Source organism: Salmo trutta, chromosome 4 (genome assembly GCF_901001165.1).
Source record: "Salmo trutta chromosome 4, fSalTru1.1, whole genome shotgun sequence".
In the NCBI taxonomy this organism is placed as follows: Eukaryota; Metazoa; Chordata; class Actinopteri; order Salmoniformes; family Salmonidae; genus Salmo; species Salmo trutta.
This window is the reverse complement of record NC_042960.1, coordinates 29,488,188-29,503,661: the sequence shown is the minus strand read 5'-3', so window position 1 is coordinate 29,503,661 and position 15,474 is coordinate 29,488,188. Positions and strand designations below refer to the sequence as shown.

General features: G+C 44.9%; 1 protein-coding gene across 9 annotated transcripts in view; it reads right to left on the bottom strand.

Moving 5' to 3' along the window:
- Positions 1-15,474, bottom strand: part of LOC115192201 (microtubule-associated serine/threonine-protein kinase 2) — a 278,871-nt gene that overhangs the window by 25,576 nt on the left and 237,821 nt on the right. For all 9 annotated transcript variants that reach the window (XM_029750428.1, XM_029750429.1, XM_029750430.1 and 6 more), the window contains 2 exons: positions 3,762-3,837; positions 3,335-3,544 (listed from right to left, as the gene is read on the bottom strand). In XM_029750428.1, the coding sequence (XP_029606288.1) occupies positions 3,335-3,544; positions 3,762-3,837 (286 nt within the window). The remainder of the gene's footprint in view (positions 1-3,334; positions 3,545-3,761; positions 3,838-15,474) is intronic.

Sequence of the window (15,474 nt, the reverse complement as noted above, 5' to 3'; positions counted from 1 at the left end):
AGAGAGAGAGAGAGAGAGAGAGAGAGAGAGAGTCTCCGAGTATTCGGACAAAACGAGTATCATAACGGATATGGACAATTTTCCAAATATGATTATGACACAAGTATTTTTTGTAATTATCCGTGCTCTGAAAAAAAAAGTCATTTTCAGCTGGCAGCACACATCTCTCTTTCACTCAAACAGTGTGAAGAGCTGTGTGCTCCAAACAACTATTGGCTAGTGTAACCGATGTGAAATGGCTAGTTAGTTAGCGGTGGTGCGTGCTAATAGCATTTCAATCAGTGACGTCACTCGCTCTGAGACTTGAAGTAGGGTTTCCCCTTGCGTTGCAAGGGCCGCGGCTTTTGTGGCGCGATGGGTAACGATGCTTCGTGGGGTGTCAGTTGTTGATGTGTGCAAGGGTCCCTGGTTCGAGCCCGGGTCGGGGCGAAGAGAGGGACGGAACCTACACTGTTACACTAGTTCATCTGTCTGTAAAGAAAAGGACGGGGTATCGGTTGAGCCAGCTGCAACGATTGGATTAGAACAAGCCCCTCTCCCTCTGCTCTCATTTCACCACACAGAAAAACACACGGTTTTGTTTCACTCATTCATCTCAGGGCACAAGTCTCTCCTTCTCCAAACACTGTGTATGAATCAGAATCCGTAGCTAGTCATTGTTGTTCAATCTAGTTATTTCCTGTCGACTTTGCTGAGGTTATATGGTCGTTTTGTCTGTCTACGTGGCGTTGTTTAGTATGCGCACTTTGTCTGTCCGTATAATTATTCCATCTGTCGTTACATTGTGATACAAGCCCATACATGCTTGCTATTATTATTTATTCTCGCCCAGGCATGTTTCCCGAGAGACAGATCATTAGAAAATAAAATTACAAATGTAGATTGTTTATTTTGATTATATACATGTTGTGGCATAAGTGTCAGGAGAGATAAGTTTTGCTCCTCTCGAAAGTGAAACAATATACGGGGGCAAGCAAATTAGCCTACCTTCATTTAAATCTGTGTCTGCAATAAATGCAAGCACTAGTAGCCAGCCTATTTATTAGCCTATTTCGTTGATAATTGAATAGGACTAAGTATGTTTTCATCTGTCGGGTCGTTTAACAATGTGTGTCAATGAGAGAAGGAACATAATGATGCGCTCTGAGTGATAGCGCAGTAATGTGCACTTGAGGTATAGACTTTAGCAGCATTTAAAGCGCACGTCCGGGTTTTCCGATCAAGAGTAAATCTGATTCCGAGTATCAAGTGTGATAAAACGGATACGATCGGCACACCCCTAGTGTCTCTGTATGTGTGTGAGTGTGTGCAAATGTGTGTGGCTTTGTGTGTGTTGTGCGAGTGTGTGCATCTTCTAAACTGCCTGTAAGACCAGTGAGCGATGGCCAGCCAGCCAAAGGACCACCTCTGACACACTGTGACTGATGGCGAGTGCTGAGCAGGCAGACTAGCTGGCTAACTACCTCAATCCCCACCTCAGGTGACCTGGGCCTCTAAAGTCTACACAGGGGTCCTCCTTGGGCCAGAGGCGGGGGTTGCTATGGTGACAAGTCACTCAGGCCCGAGGTCGAGGTAGGTGTTGAGGTGGATCAGGTGGTCTCCTGTGACGTTTTTAATGGTGTCGCTGCGTGGGGTGAATGGATAGATGGGAATGGATGGATGGCCTGGCCTGGCTAGAGGAGGGTTAGAGTAGTGGCCTGGAGCTGTGACAAGACAGAGACTGAAAGGGGGATAGGGTTAGAGGGGTGAAGAACAAGACAATGGAGAAGAGCACTGACCACCACAACTGGGCTGACTGCATGTAGGTGCCAAATAACATACGCCGAATCAACATACTAAGGTGTGTAGCAGACAACATATGTCAAGAGGTCTGTGACCTTTTTCAAGCCAAAAAAGTTGAAGTATGCAATAGCCTACCATTTGTTACTAAATAATAAGCATCAACTTTCGCAATACCATGCCTATCCCTTGTCACAGATATACCTGTAACCAACCAAGACGGTCCAGCAGAGACCTTGACCTGACCTCAATCCAAACATCTCCCCCAACCGCAAACAGACAACAAGACAACAACTTAACTGGAAAAGCGTGGTGATCACACTCCCATGTGAGTGTGCTCCACTTTCTCCTCCACTCCCTCTGCTCCAAAACATGTTGCAGCACCTCCTCTTCCTCCAGCCTCCTCTGCCACGATGCGCGACACATCATCCTGGGCCAGAGCGATGGAAATAACGGGGAAAAAACGCGACGCTGGCCATCCGGATCCCTCCGCTCTGGGTACCTGTTCACTGCCTCATTCCACAGCACGTTTATGTCGCCGCCACCTACTGCGTTCTGCTAAGCCCCCCGAACCATGTCGCCCAATTAGTTCCCTGAAGGTGATACAACGTTCTTTCTGTTCTCCAAATTTGGCCAGCATGTGGTTCTCGTGGGGTTAATACTCTGTCTGCTTCTTTCTTTCACTGCCTCTCACACACAAACCACATTCTAACAGGCATCAGCCCTAACACAGGACGGTTTAAACAGCCAATCCAAGACTGGAAAACTCCCCGCAGACCCCTCCTCCTATGGCTTCATCCCTCGCTCGCTCACTCCCTCCCTAACTTTGTCTCTCTCTCTCTCTCTCTCTCTCTCCCCCTCCCTCCCTCCCTTAGTCTCGCTCCCTCTTTCTCGGCGCACCCCTCCTCCTGGGTGTCTGGGAGATTCATCCATCACCCCTGCTGACTGCTGGGCCATGAAATTAGAATCAGGGAGAGAAGAGACCCCCCCACCCCCCACCCCACCCTCCGACGACTGGGGGGCATCGGGCGAGGCCACTGGGAGCAATAATGTCACAACCGTGAGCACCCCAGCACTGTAACTGAGATAACAGAGACATCAATGACATCACACACACTATTGAATGTCCCTCAAATCCTAACACAGACCAACCCATCTTGTGACTAACATATCGGTGGCAGATGTGGGGGAATGTGTCCCATATGGACAGAAAGAGAGAGCGAGAGAGAGGGAGGGTGGGAGGGGGAGAAGGAGAGAGGGAGGGTGTTTATGTTTTTCCGATGACCTAAACGGGTCAAAGTGGCGTCCTCATCCTATGACATCACGGTGTGTTGACAAACTGCCTGACAGACTTGACAGGCTTAATGATGATGAGTGAGGACCTTAGTGAAACCATGCGTGACGGGGGTTAACAAACAGGCGTCTAAATGAACACGAATTGGACGATATCGTCACTCAATGAATTATTCTACTGATGTTGGAGAATATCAGTGCAAAGGATGAAACTCCTCAAATCCACCTTAACCCCCAAAATTAAAACAAACAGTCCACTCACGTCTTGTAGCAGTTTCTCCAGGTTCTCCTGCAGCTCATAAAAGTAGCGTGAGGTGATGCAGCCCTCGCGACTTTTATCCAGGCAGTCTCTGGACAGCTCTATGACCTGGTGGTGGATGAAGCTGAGGACCCCGTCGGCCAGGGGCATCACCTTGTCAGGGGCCGAGGACGATAGGAAGTCAGCCAGACGGTCCTCCATCTGAGCCGTGGCCTGGGGACGAGAGGGGGGAGAGTTGGCTCACATATACGCACCTTCCAGACAGCTCATAGTGAGCTTTATTACAATGGAAAAGCTAATTGAAGGACTGTCATAAATTGGTTAAGATTTTAATTCTAGGTATTTAATTTCTGAATCTATTAATGTCAACTAAGTCATAGTAAAGAAATGTTAAGACTGATATGAATGAATCATTTTTATGGGAAGGTACCTTGGGAAAGCGCTCCTTGTAGACATGGTTCATCATGACGATCTCATGGTCAAAGGAAATGGGTGAGCGACCAGGGCTGAAAGAAGACAAACATACAGAGATATGAGTGGAGAACGAAGAGACTGTAGCTTGGTAGTCTGGTCTACACCAATCCAGAGAGACTGTAGCATGGTGCTCTGGTCTACACCAGTCCAGAGAGACTGTAGCTTGGTAGTCTGGTCTACACCAATCCAGAGAGACTGTAGCATGGTGCTCTGGTCTACACCAGTCCAGAGAGACTGTAGCTTGGTAGTCTGGTCTACACCAGTCCAGAGAGACTGTAGCTTGATGGTCTGCTCTGCACCAGTCCAGAGAGACTGTAGCTTGGTAGTCTGGTCTACATCAGTCCAGAGAGACTGTAGCTTGGTGGTCTGGTTTACACAAGTCCAGAGAGACTAGTATAATGCATGGTAGTAGGGGTCTGTGCTTTCCAGTATCCCTGAGCTGCAGTACAGCATGACAGAAGTGAGCTCCAAGTCCCAAGCCACCAGTAGAGGGATATTGTGGATGGAGGGAGGTCAGGTCACACAGAGAGGGCATGAGATACATTGAAGAGGATGACAGTTCTTAGGTCAGAAACATAGACATGGACATACATGGCTGCACACATACTGTAGTCACACACACATGGAGAGCTGATGGCTCTTGAAACCAGGCAGGGGATTTGTGCGTTATGTTCCTGACAGTGTGTCTGAGAGTCAGTCTGAGGACCCTATCTGTCTGTCAGGACTTCATCGAGGATTTCATACTGGTGGATATCTATGGCTGGAAAGGTCAGTTCCCTGGGGAGCATGATGTGTAGCGGTGATGGCTCATTTAGTCTGTGTGCATCAGCCCCTTGTCTCTCTCTCTCTCCATCTCGCTCTCCACATCAAAAGTCTGGCTAGCAGGAACAAATGGAGACAGCCATGACCTTTCTGTCTCTCACTCACACCACCACCGCAGAGAATAAGCTGGGGTTCTGTCTGAATGAGTCCTGAATGAGGCGACAATGAGACTCCCTTCTGAGACACGGTGTGTGTGTGTGTGAGAGAGAGAGAGAGAGAGAGAGAGAGACATTCCAATCTGAGCGGCTTTGTTATATAGCGGTGTACTGGGAGCGGTGGGGGAATGTGTGGCCGGCGCAAATTTGAATTCGGGGTCCACAGATGTGACTGTTTGTGTGAGTCATCTGTGTGTTGTGTGGAGGTGTGGTCATGTGACCAGGGGGATGAGGTATTGCCTATAGTCATCCACCGACAGCTTGCTCATCGTATTAACCATTCTATTGCCTATTACCCAGCTTAATTGAATGAGATCACACTGAATGCGACATATGAGGTCAACTTCATGGGAGCCGTTTATCATCATCTTAAACACTCTCGCGCGAAGGTGAGCTTCTCAGAACATATTCGAATATCCTCTGCTTCTCTTACACACGCATAACATACTCATTTAGTAGAACTGTCTACTTAAAAAAATCTAATATATGCCAGTCATCTTCACGAACCAAGAAGAGAAGCATTCTCAGCTCTGAGTCCTGCCACACACCTCTGTTCTTTTATTCTTTTTTTTAAATCACTCAGAAATACAATCATAGCCACGCCACTGCTGCCACAGCAACCTAAGGTTAGCTCCGACAGAGATTGATGCACAGTGGCGGCTTCATAAATACTCAAATATTTGAAGGATATTTTCACCCCCCCCCCCTTCCTTTGTCTGTGAGTGGAGTTGCTTTGAGTGATATGTGACTTTATTGAATAAACCTCACATCCAAATGAGCTGCTAATAGAATCATTAAGGTCCTGAGAATGAATAACATCAGACTGACAGCCACATCAGACTGACAGTCTAGAAAAATATGTTCATAAGTCATTTGAGAAACAACCTTGAACACAGACTCAAATTATACTTGTGGGGGGAAAGTTTTGGATCTACAGTATAAGCCTATGTGTTAATAGGCTGAGAAGATTTTTGAAATAAACTAACTTTGAAGACCATTGAATCCTGTTGTTGCTATTCATTTATGTACTGTCGCACAATACTATTTCTCTTGAAGGATTAGCGTTTTAAAACGGGTGAATTGGCAGTGTGAGCTTTTTAAACACTGATGTCAGATTACGTGAAAAGGGTGCTCAAAAGGAAAAGGTAGAAGATGATTAAGAGGATAAATTAAGTGAATCAGAGCGAGAGAGAGAGAGAGAGAGAAGAGAGAGAAGAGAGAGAGAGAATAACATTGCCCCAACACCAGTGAGGCATGCGACTGGGGAAATGAAGGACCTAATTGACCGTGACAGAGAAGAGGCCGGGCAGGGAGGTGTATGTACAGTGCCTTGCAAAAGTATTCATCCCCCTTGGCGTGTTTCCTATTTTGTTGCATTACAACCTGTAATTTAAAAAACAGATTTTTATTTGGATTTCATGTAATGGGCATGCACAAAATAGTCCAAATTGCTGAAGTGGAACGAAAAAATAACTGACAATTGGTGCGTGCATATGTATTCACCCCCTTTGCTATGAAGCCCCTAAATAAAATCTGGTGCAACCAATTACCTTCAGAAGTCACATAATTAGTGAATTAAAGTCCACCTGTGTGCAATCTAAGTGTCACATGATCTGTCACATGATCTCAGTATATATACACCTGTTCTGAAAGGCCCCAGAGTCTGCAACAACACTAAGCAAGGGACACCACCAAGCAAGCGGCACCATGAAGACCAAGGAGCTGTCACGACTTCCGCCGAAGTCGGTTCCTCTCCTTGTTCGGGCGGTGCTTGGCGGTCGGCGTCGCCGGTCTTCCTTGTCTGGAATTGTTTGTTGTAAGTGCTTGTGCACGTTATGCTGGTGTGTGATGGGTTTTGTACCCATTTAATTTATTGTTCTGTTAACGGTGGTTTTTATTAACTGCACCGTTGTAAATCAGTTTTTGCTCTCCTGCGCCTGACTTCTCTGCCGCCAGTACGCACCCCTTACAGGAACTGTACAAACAGTTCAGGGACAAAGTTGTGGAGAAGTACAGATCAGGATTGGGTTATAAAAAAATATCCGAAACTTTGAATATCCCATGGAGCACTATAAAATCTATTATACATTTTTTTGAAAGAATATGGCATCACAACAAATCTGCCAAGAGAGGGCCACCCACCAAAACTCACGGACCACGCAAGGAGGGCATTAATCAGAGAGGCAACAAAGAGACAAAAGATAACCCTGAAGGAGCTGCAAAGCTCCACAGCGGAGATTGGAGTACCTGTCCATAGAACCACTTTAAGCCTTACACTCCACAGAGCTGGGCTTTACAGAAGAGTGGCCAGAAAAAAGCCATTGCTTAAAGTAAAAAATAAGCAAACGGGTTTGGTGTTCGCCAAAAGGCATGTGGGAGACTCCCCAAACATATGGAAGAAGGTACTCTGGTCAGATGAGACTAAAATTGAGCTGGGAAACTGGTCAGAATTGAAGGAATGATGGATGGCGCTAAATACAGGGAAATTCTTGAGCGAAACCTGTTTCAGTCTTCCAGAGATTTGAGACTGGGACGGAGGTTCACCTTCCATGACCCTAAGCATACTGCTAAAGCAACACTCGAGTGGTTTAAGGGTAAACATTTAAATGTCTTGGAATGGCCTAGAAAAAGCCCAGACCTCAATCCAATTGAGAACCTGTGGTATGACTTAAAGATTGCTGTACACCAGCGGAACCCATCCATCTTGAAGGAGCTGGAGCAGTTTTGCCTTGAAGAATGGGCAAAAATCCTAGTGGCTAGATGTGCCAAGCTTATAGAGACGTACCCCAAGAGACTTGCCGCTGTAATTGCTGCAGAAGGTGGCTCTACAAAGTATTGACTTTGGGGGGGTGAATAGTTATGCACGCTCAAGTTCTGTTTTTTTGTCTTATTTCTTGTTTGTTTCACCAAAAATATTTTGCATCTTCAAAAGTGGTAGGCATGCTGTGTAAATCAAATGATACAAACCCCCCAACATTTTTAATTCCAGGTTGCAAGGCAACAAAATAGGAAAAATGCCAAGGGGGGTGAATACTCTCATAAGCCACTGTATGTGTGTTTGTGTGTGTGTGAGCACCTCAGAGCCCCATTCGATGAGATGTTAATGACATGGGTAATAAATTCAACAAGGGGACACCCAAAATGAAGGGCTGAGCTGCTGAGGGAAGGGTAGAAGTGTTTAATTAAATACACCGTCTGTGACTGTGTGTATGTGTGTGACTGTCTCTGTGTCTTGTCTGTGAGGCTCTGTGCTGCTCATTAAAACAGGACCCACCGCTGGATATGACAAGCCTATGATGGATGAACATGTTGAGCTCATTTCTACAACTCCAGAAGAATGAGAGTGGGAAGAGAAAGAGAGAGGGAAAGAGAAAGACGGAGAGAGAGAGGGTGAGATACAGAGATGGATAGAGTGAGAGAGAGAGAGAGAGAGATAAGCACTGCCGTCATCACTCTCAGCCTGGCTGATAATAAGGCCATGAAATTAGCATATGATTGCTTCTTTCTTTAATCTAAATGATCTGGTCTGAGACTCAGCTTTGTCCTCCCTCTCTCACTCCCTCCCGTGCTTTCCCTAGGGATGTGCATCTTTCCCTTTCAAGACGATTGGATACGGATCTAGATACATGGGCTCTGATAAAATACAGGAACGATACGTTATAGTTTGAAATGATTCGATGGGATGAGATACGATTTGATGCAGTAACATTTGATGCATAAACACATTCGTTTTCCATTCTAAATAAAAATGTGCTGCTGAGCTGGATCTGTCTGAGCTGACTTCTGTGTGTGTGTGTGTGTGTGTGGTGTGTGTAAATTATGTATGTCTATGGTGTATGTGCTATGTAGGCACCTGAGCTGAGCCATAAATGAGACTAGGCATCTACCACCCCACTATCACATTAGGGGGGGGGCAATGTAGCCTAAGTTTTTTGTCCCCCCCACACTTTGGTTCTGAAATCACCATGAACCACTAACTTGTCATTTTTGCAGATGAAGTGTTTGAGTTAGTAATGTATCAATATTTATCATTTACAAATTAGCTAGCCAATGAATATACAGTACCATTCAAAAGTTTGGACACTCATTTAAGGCTTTTTCTTTATTTTTACTATTTTCTACATTGAAGACATCAATACTATAAAATAACACATTTGGAATCATGTAGTAACCAAAATATATTTTATATTTGAGATTCTTCAAAGTAGCCACCCTTTGCCTTGATGACAGCTTTGCACACTCTTGGCATTCTCTCAACCAGCTTCATGAGGTAGACACCTGAAATGCTTGCCTTTCCTTCACTCTGAGGTCCAAATCATCCCAAACCATCTCAATTGGGTTGAGGTCGGGAGATTGTGGAGACCAGGTCTTCTGATGCAGCACTCCATCACCCAATTCAGTTCAAATCAAGGCGCTTTATTGGCATGGGAAACATATGTTAACATTGCCAAAGCAAGTGAAGTAGATAATATACAAAAGTGAAATAAACAATAAAAATGAACAGTAAACATTACACTCACAGAAGTTCCAAAAGAATAAAGACATTTCAAATGTCATATTATGTATATATACAGCATTGTAACGATGTGCAAATGGTTAAAGTACAAAAGGGAAAATATATAAACATAAATATGGGTTGCATTTACAATGGTGTTTGTTCTTCACTGGTTACCCTTTTCTTGTGGCAAAAGGTCACACATGTTGCTATTTCACCCAGTAGATATGGGAGTTTATCAAAATCGAGTTTGTTTTCAAATTCTTTGTGGATCTGTGTAATCTGAGGGAAATATGTGTCTCTAATATGGTCATATATTTGGCAGGAGGTTAGGAAGTGCAGCTCAGTTACCACCTCATTTTGTGGGCAGTGTGCATATAGCCTGTCTTCTCTTGAGAGCCAGGTCTGCCTACGTCAGGCTTTCTCAATAGCAAGGCTATGCTCACTGAGTCTGTACATAGTCAAAGCTTTCCAGAAGTTTGGGTCAGTCACAGTGGTCAGGTATTCTTAATTAATTATTTCCAATGTGTCAAGTAATTATCTTTTTGTTTTCTCATGATTTGGTTGGGTCTAATTGTGTTGCTGTCCTGAGGCTCTGCGGGGACTGTTTGTGTTTGTGAACAGAGCCCCAGGACCAGCTTGCTTAGGTGACTCTTCTCCAGGTTATTCTCTTTGTAGGTGATGGCTTTGTTATGAAAGGTTTGGGAATCGCTTCCTTTTAGGTGGTTGTAGAATTTAGCGGCTCTTTTCTGGATTTTTAAAATTAGCGGGTATCGGCCAAATTCTGCTCTGCATGCATTATTTGGTGTTTTACGTTGTAGACAAGGATATTTTTGCAGAATTCTGCAGGCAGAGTATCAATTTGGTGTTTGTCCCGTTTTGTGAATTCTTGGTTGGTGAGCGGACCCCAGACCTCACAACCATAAAGGGCAAAGTATGTTTAGCCAGATCCTAATTGGTATGTCGAATGTTATGTTCCTTTTGATGGAAGTTACCTGTGGCGCTGATGTTTAGGCCAAGGTCTGTATAATTTTTTGCGTGCTCTAGTGCAATGGTGTCTAGATGGAATTTGTATTTCTGGTCCTGGCAACTGGACCTTTTTTGGAAGACCATTATTTTGGTCGATTTACTGTCAGGGCCCAGGTCTGGCAGAATCTGTGCAGAAGATCTAGGTGCTGCTGTAGGCCTTCCTTGGTTGGTGACAGAAGCACCAGATCATCAGCAAACAGTAGACATTTTACTTCAGATTATAGTAGGGTGAGGCCGGGTGCTGCAGACTGTTCTAGTGCTCACGCCAACTCGTTGATATACAGTATATGTTGAACAGGGTGGGGCTCACTCTCCTTCTTGGTCAAATAGCCCTTACACATCCTGGAGGTCTGTTCTATCCTCCTTCACTTCATATTTCAGCATGATAATGCATGCCCCAATGTCGCAAGGATCTGTACACAATTCCTGGAGGCTAAAAATATACAGTTCTTCCATGGCCTGCATACTAACCAGACATGTCACTCGTTGAGCATGTTTGGGATGCTCTGGATCAACAGCATGTTCCAGTTCCCGCCGATATCCAACAACTTCCCACAGCTATTGAAGAGGAGTGGCACAACATTCCACAGGCCACAATCAACAGCCAGAGGCAAATGGTGGCCACACCAGATACTGATTTTCTGATCGACACCCCTACCAACAGATGCATATTTGTATTCCCAGTCATGTGAAATCCATAAATGTACACTGCTCAAAAAAATAAAGGGAACACTAAAATAACACATCCTAGATCTGAATGAATGAAATAATCTTATTAAATACTTTTTTCTTTACATAGTTGAATGTGCTGACAACAAAATCACACAAAAATAATCAATGGAAATCCAATTTATCAACCTATGGAGGTCTGGATTTGGAGTCACACTCAAAATTAAAGTGGAAACCACACTACAGGCTGATCCAACTTTGATGTAATGTCCTTAAAACAAGTCAAAATGAGGCTCAGTAGTGTGTGTGGCCTCCACGTGCCTGTATGACCTCCCTACAACGCCTGGGCATGCTCCTGATGAGGTGGCGGATGGTCTCCTGAGGGATCTCCTCCCAGACCTGGCCTAAAGCATCCGCCAACTCCTGGACAGTCTGTGGTGCAACGTGGCGTTGGTGGATGGAGCGAGACATGATGTCCCAGATGTGCTCAATTTGATTCAGGTCTGGGGAACGGGCGGGCCAGTCCATAGCATCAATGCCTTCCTCTTGCAGGAACTGCTGACACACTCCTGCCACATGAGGTCTAGCATTGTCTTGCATTAGGAGGAACCCAGGGCCAACCGCATCAGCATATGGTCTCACAAGGGGTCTGAGGATCTCATCTCGGTACCTAATGGCAGTCAGGCTACCTCTGGTGAGCACATGGAGGGCTGTGCGGCCCCCCAAAGAAATGCCACCCCACACCATGACTGACCCACCTTCAAACCGGTCATGCTGGAGGATGTTGCAGGCAGCAGAACGTTCTCCACGGTGTCTCCAGACTCTGTCACGTCTGTCACATGTGCTCAGTGTGAACCTGCTTTCATCTGTGAAGAGCACAGGGCGCCAGTGGCGAATTTGCCAATCTTGGTGTTCTCTGGCAAATGCCAAACGTCCTGCACGGTGTTGGCTGTAAGCACAACCCCCACCTGTGGACGTCGGGCCCTCATACCACCCTCATGGAGTCTGTTTCTGACCGTTTGAGCAGACACATGCACATTTGTGGCCTGCTGGAGGTCATTTTGCAGGGCTCTGGCAGTGCTCCTCCTGCTCCTCCTTGCACAAAGGCGGAGGTAGCGGTCCTGCTGCTGGGTTGTTGCCCTCCAACGGCCTCCTCCACGTCTCCTGATGTACTGGCCTGTCTCCTGGTAGCGCCTCCATGCTCTGGACACTACGCTGACAGACACAGCAAACCTTCTTGCCACAGCTCGCATTGATGTGCCATCCTGGATGAGCTGCACTACCTGAGCCACTTGTGTGGGTTGTAGACTCCGTCTCATGCTACCACTAGAGTGAAAGCACCGCCAGCATTCAAAAGTGACCAAAACATCAGCCAGGAAGCATAGGAACTGAGAAGTGGTCTGTGGTTACCACCTGCAGAACCACTCCTTTATTGGGGGTGTCTTGCTAATTGCCTATAATTTCCACCTGTTGTCTATTCCATTTGCACAACAGCATGTGAAATTTATTGTCAATCAGTGTTGCTTCCTAAGTGGACAGTTTGATTTCACAGAAGTGTGATTGACTTGGAGTTACATTGTGTTGTTTAAGTGTTCCTTTTATTTTTTGGAGCAGTATATTTCAAATGAATGAATTGAATGATATATGAACTGTAACAGTAAAATCTTTGAAATAGTACAGTATTTGTCAACTAATAAAGCCAAATATCACGCAGGCCATTTTAGCAGCAAGATCAAGAACAGGCCGCCTACCTCGCGTTGGTCAGGGTGCGAAGCTGGGCACAGAGTGCAGTTTAACTAGGCTACTGATATTGCCTGGGGTTGTAGGACAGACATTGAAGGAGAGGACACATCAGTTGTCACAAAAGATTAGAGCTATTTTCAGGAAGGTAGAAAGAATGTAATAAGCAAAAAGAATGTGTGAACCGGCGAGTTGTAACGTTTGAATAGATTTTCTGACCGTTGTAGTGGCGACACGTCATTCAGGGTTTTGCTACCCACCTGCATGCTATTTTGCAATTAATACGTGTCACATATCAGTTTGCAAACAAAGTCCCCAAAAAATTATTGAGTTATTGGAGCCACATCCAAGCATGGTCTCTTTTTTGCTTTCTTGAGTAAGGCAGCTCCAAAATGCAGGTGTTTAAGCCTAGCTCAGTGCTTTCTGTGGTGGTGGGGCAGCCAGCAGAAAATACGGAGTGTAGGGTTGACAAAATATGCCCACAAATTGTGTGCTGCTGCATAAATTATATAATATGCCAGGGAGATATGTATACTGTAGTTAAGAAAGTAACACTAAGTTTATGTTGTGTAGTAAGCTGCTAGTAGCGCATGTGCCTCACCCTAATAATTTGGCCCGTTTCCCCCTTATAACTTAGTCTACTGTTCTGATTTGGTGGTGCACATGTAGCCTTTAGCCTGTTTTAGGAAATGTCATCATCGAATATTGTAAGAGCTTTCATTGTCTGCTTATATGTCTCCTTTATTTATCCTATGGTTCTGACTTGGTGTACAGGGAAAATACTGTAAAACCGGCCCATGTTCTGAATTCTATCGCTGTACAAATAGTTATATTGATTACGTCCGTCTTAGCTTGCTCATTCATTTCTTAATCGAAATTACGGATGACCTCTTATCCACTCATCGTTCCCTTATGCCATGGTTTGTACATGTCAATTGTCAGTAGAAACCACATTTGTTTATGAAAGTCAGCCATATCAGCTATGTGTTTTTTAAAAGGCAGTAAATGAGGCTGAATGAACTGTTTTGCTGCCAGACAAGGCTCCACTGATAGCCAGGTGTAGCGGTGGTAAGGATTCACTCCATGGTGCTGAAAATAAAGTTCTGCTGTTGGGACAGCTTTATGTAGGCCGTAACAATTTCTGGGCACCGTTTGTCACCGTTATAGTGCAATTAATGTATTATTTAGGGTTGTGTAGTGGCTTTGCTGGCATTGTCGTGGAAATTCGAAACAATAATGAGAAGAGACAGGGTCAATCACCAATCAGGATATTACTTCATTCAAAACGTATTAATAACATAGATGAATTATTGCAATAATGAAGCTGGTCGAATAATTAACCCTAGATGATTCGTTGAGAGCCCAACGAGCGGATTTTGAGCCACAGAATTTTATAGCAAAGTACATCCTTCTGAATGTTCATGACAAACAACAGATGTATGGAATGGGTCACAAGGTTATGAAAGATACTAATAATTCATAACAGACAGTATCTGCTGTATAGACTGTTCTCATTGTCTAGAAACCCAAACCCGAGCCATCTCTCCCTGGTACCTTCCAGTCAAACCGTAGCCATCTCCCTCACATGAATGAATGTGGCCTAAGGCATCGTAAATCTACTGTCAGCATTAAGCCCCAGAGGCCCACTCTCAGTTCACACAGACACAATATAGTTTTAAGAAGCCCCTATTCTGTTGCATAAAACAATAATTTGATGCAATAACAGTATTATAACATACTCTTGTAATTTCACCCACAACGGCATGCATAAAAATAAAAAAAATACCCACCAATCTTTACATGCTAAAATCATCACTGGATCGATGCATACTTAATTTAGATCAGTTTGGGGTCAGCAGCCCGATGCACTTGTATCTTAAACATTTGAATCAGGGGCCGATGCGTATTGGTGAATTGTTGCATCCCTAGCTTTCTCTCGCCCATTCTTTCACACTCTCTCCCTCACCTCATCTGCCTTGTAGCACTCTTTCCCGCCCGTTCTCTCTCTTTATTTCTATAGCAATCACCCTCTTTGAAGCTCCTCCATCCTTCTCTCACTATCTCTTTCACCCCCTAAAGCCTCACTCTCCCCTACCATCCTCCCTCTTTCTCTCCCCCTACCAATCTCTCTCTCTCCATCTCTGCCCATCTCTCTCCTTCATCAGATGATTAATCCTTGCTGAGGCATACAGTAAAGTCATACAGCAGGGATAGTCATTTGTAAACGGCTAGTAATGCCTTTCTCTCATACCTCATCTGATATTTATACATCTCATTCCTATAGCCTGAGTGGCATGCAGGCCCCTTGAGAGTACATTCAGATAGAGATACGGCCTAGTTGGAGGGGAAAGGCTAGGCCTCTGTCTCATTGAGTCATCTTAACACTAAACCTCTTCTCTCTCTCTCTCTCTCTCTCTAAGTGTGAAGTGTATCTCTCATATCATATCAACAGAGGCATTTTCTGTTCTCCATTCATGAGGATAGAGTGAGATGAAAGCAGTGTGTTCTAAATCCACACAGATGAAGGGAACGAGACAAGAAGAGAGGAGATGAGAGGGGGTGTAGAGATGAGATATGTCTGCTGCAAAGGCAGAAAGTTTGGGCCTTTCAGTAGCTAGTCTGTTTGATATTTAGCTTTTGAAAGGAGGGGTAACTGAATGCAGAGACAGGAGCAGGGGAGGAGGAGAAGGAGGAGAAGGAAGAAGGGGGGATTAAGATTGGCAGTTGCAGGTCATAACAGAACAGGGCAGGACAGGGAG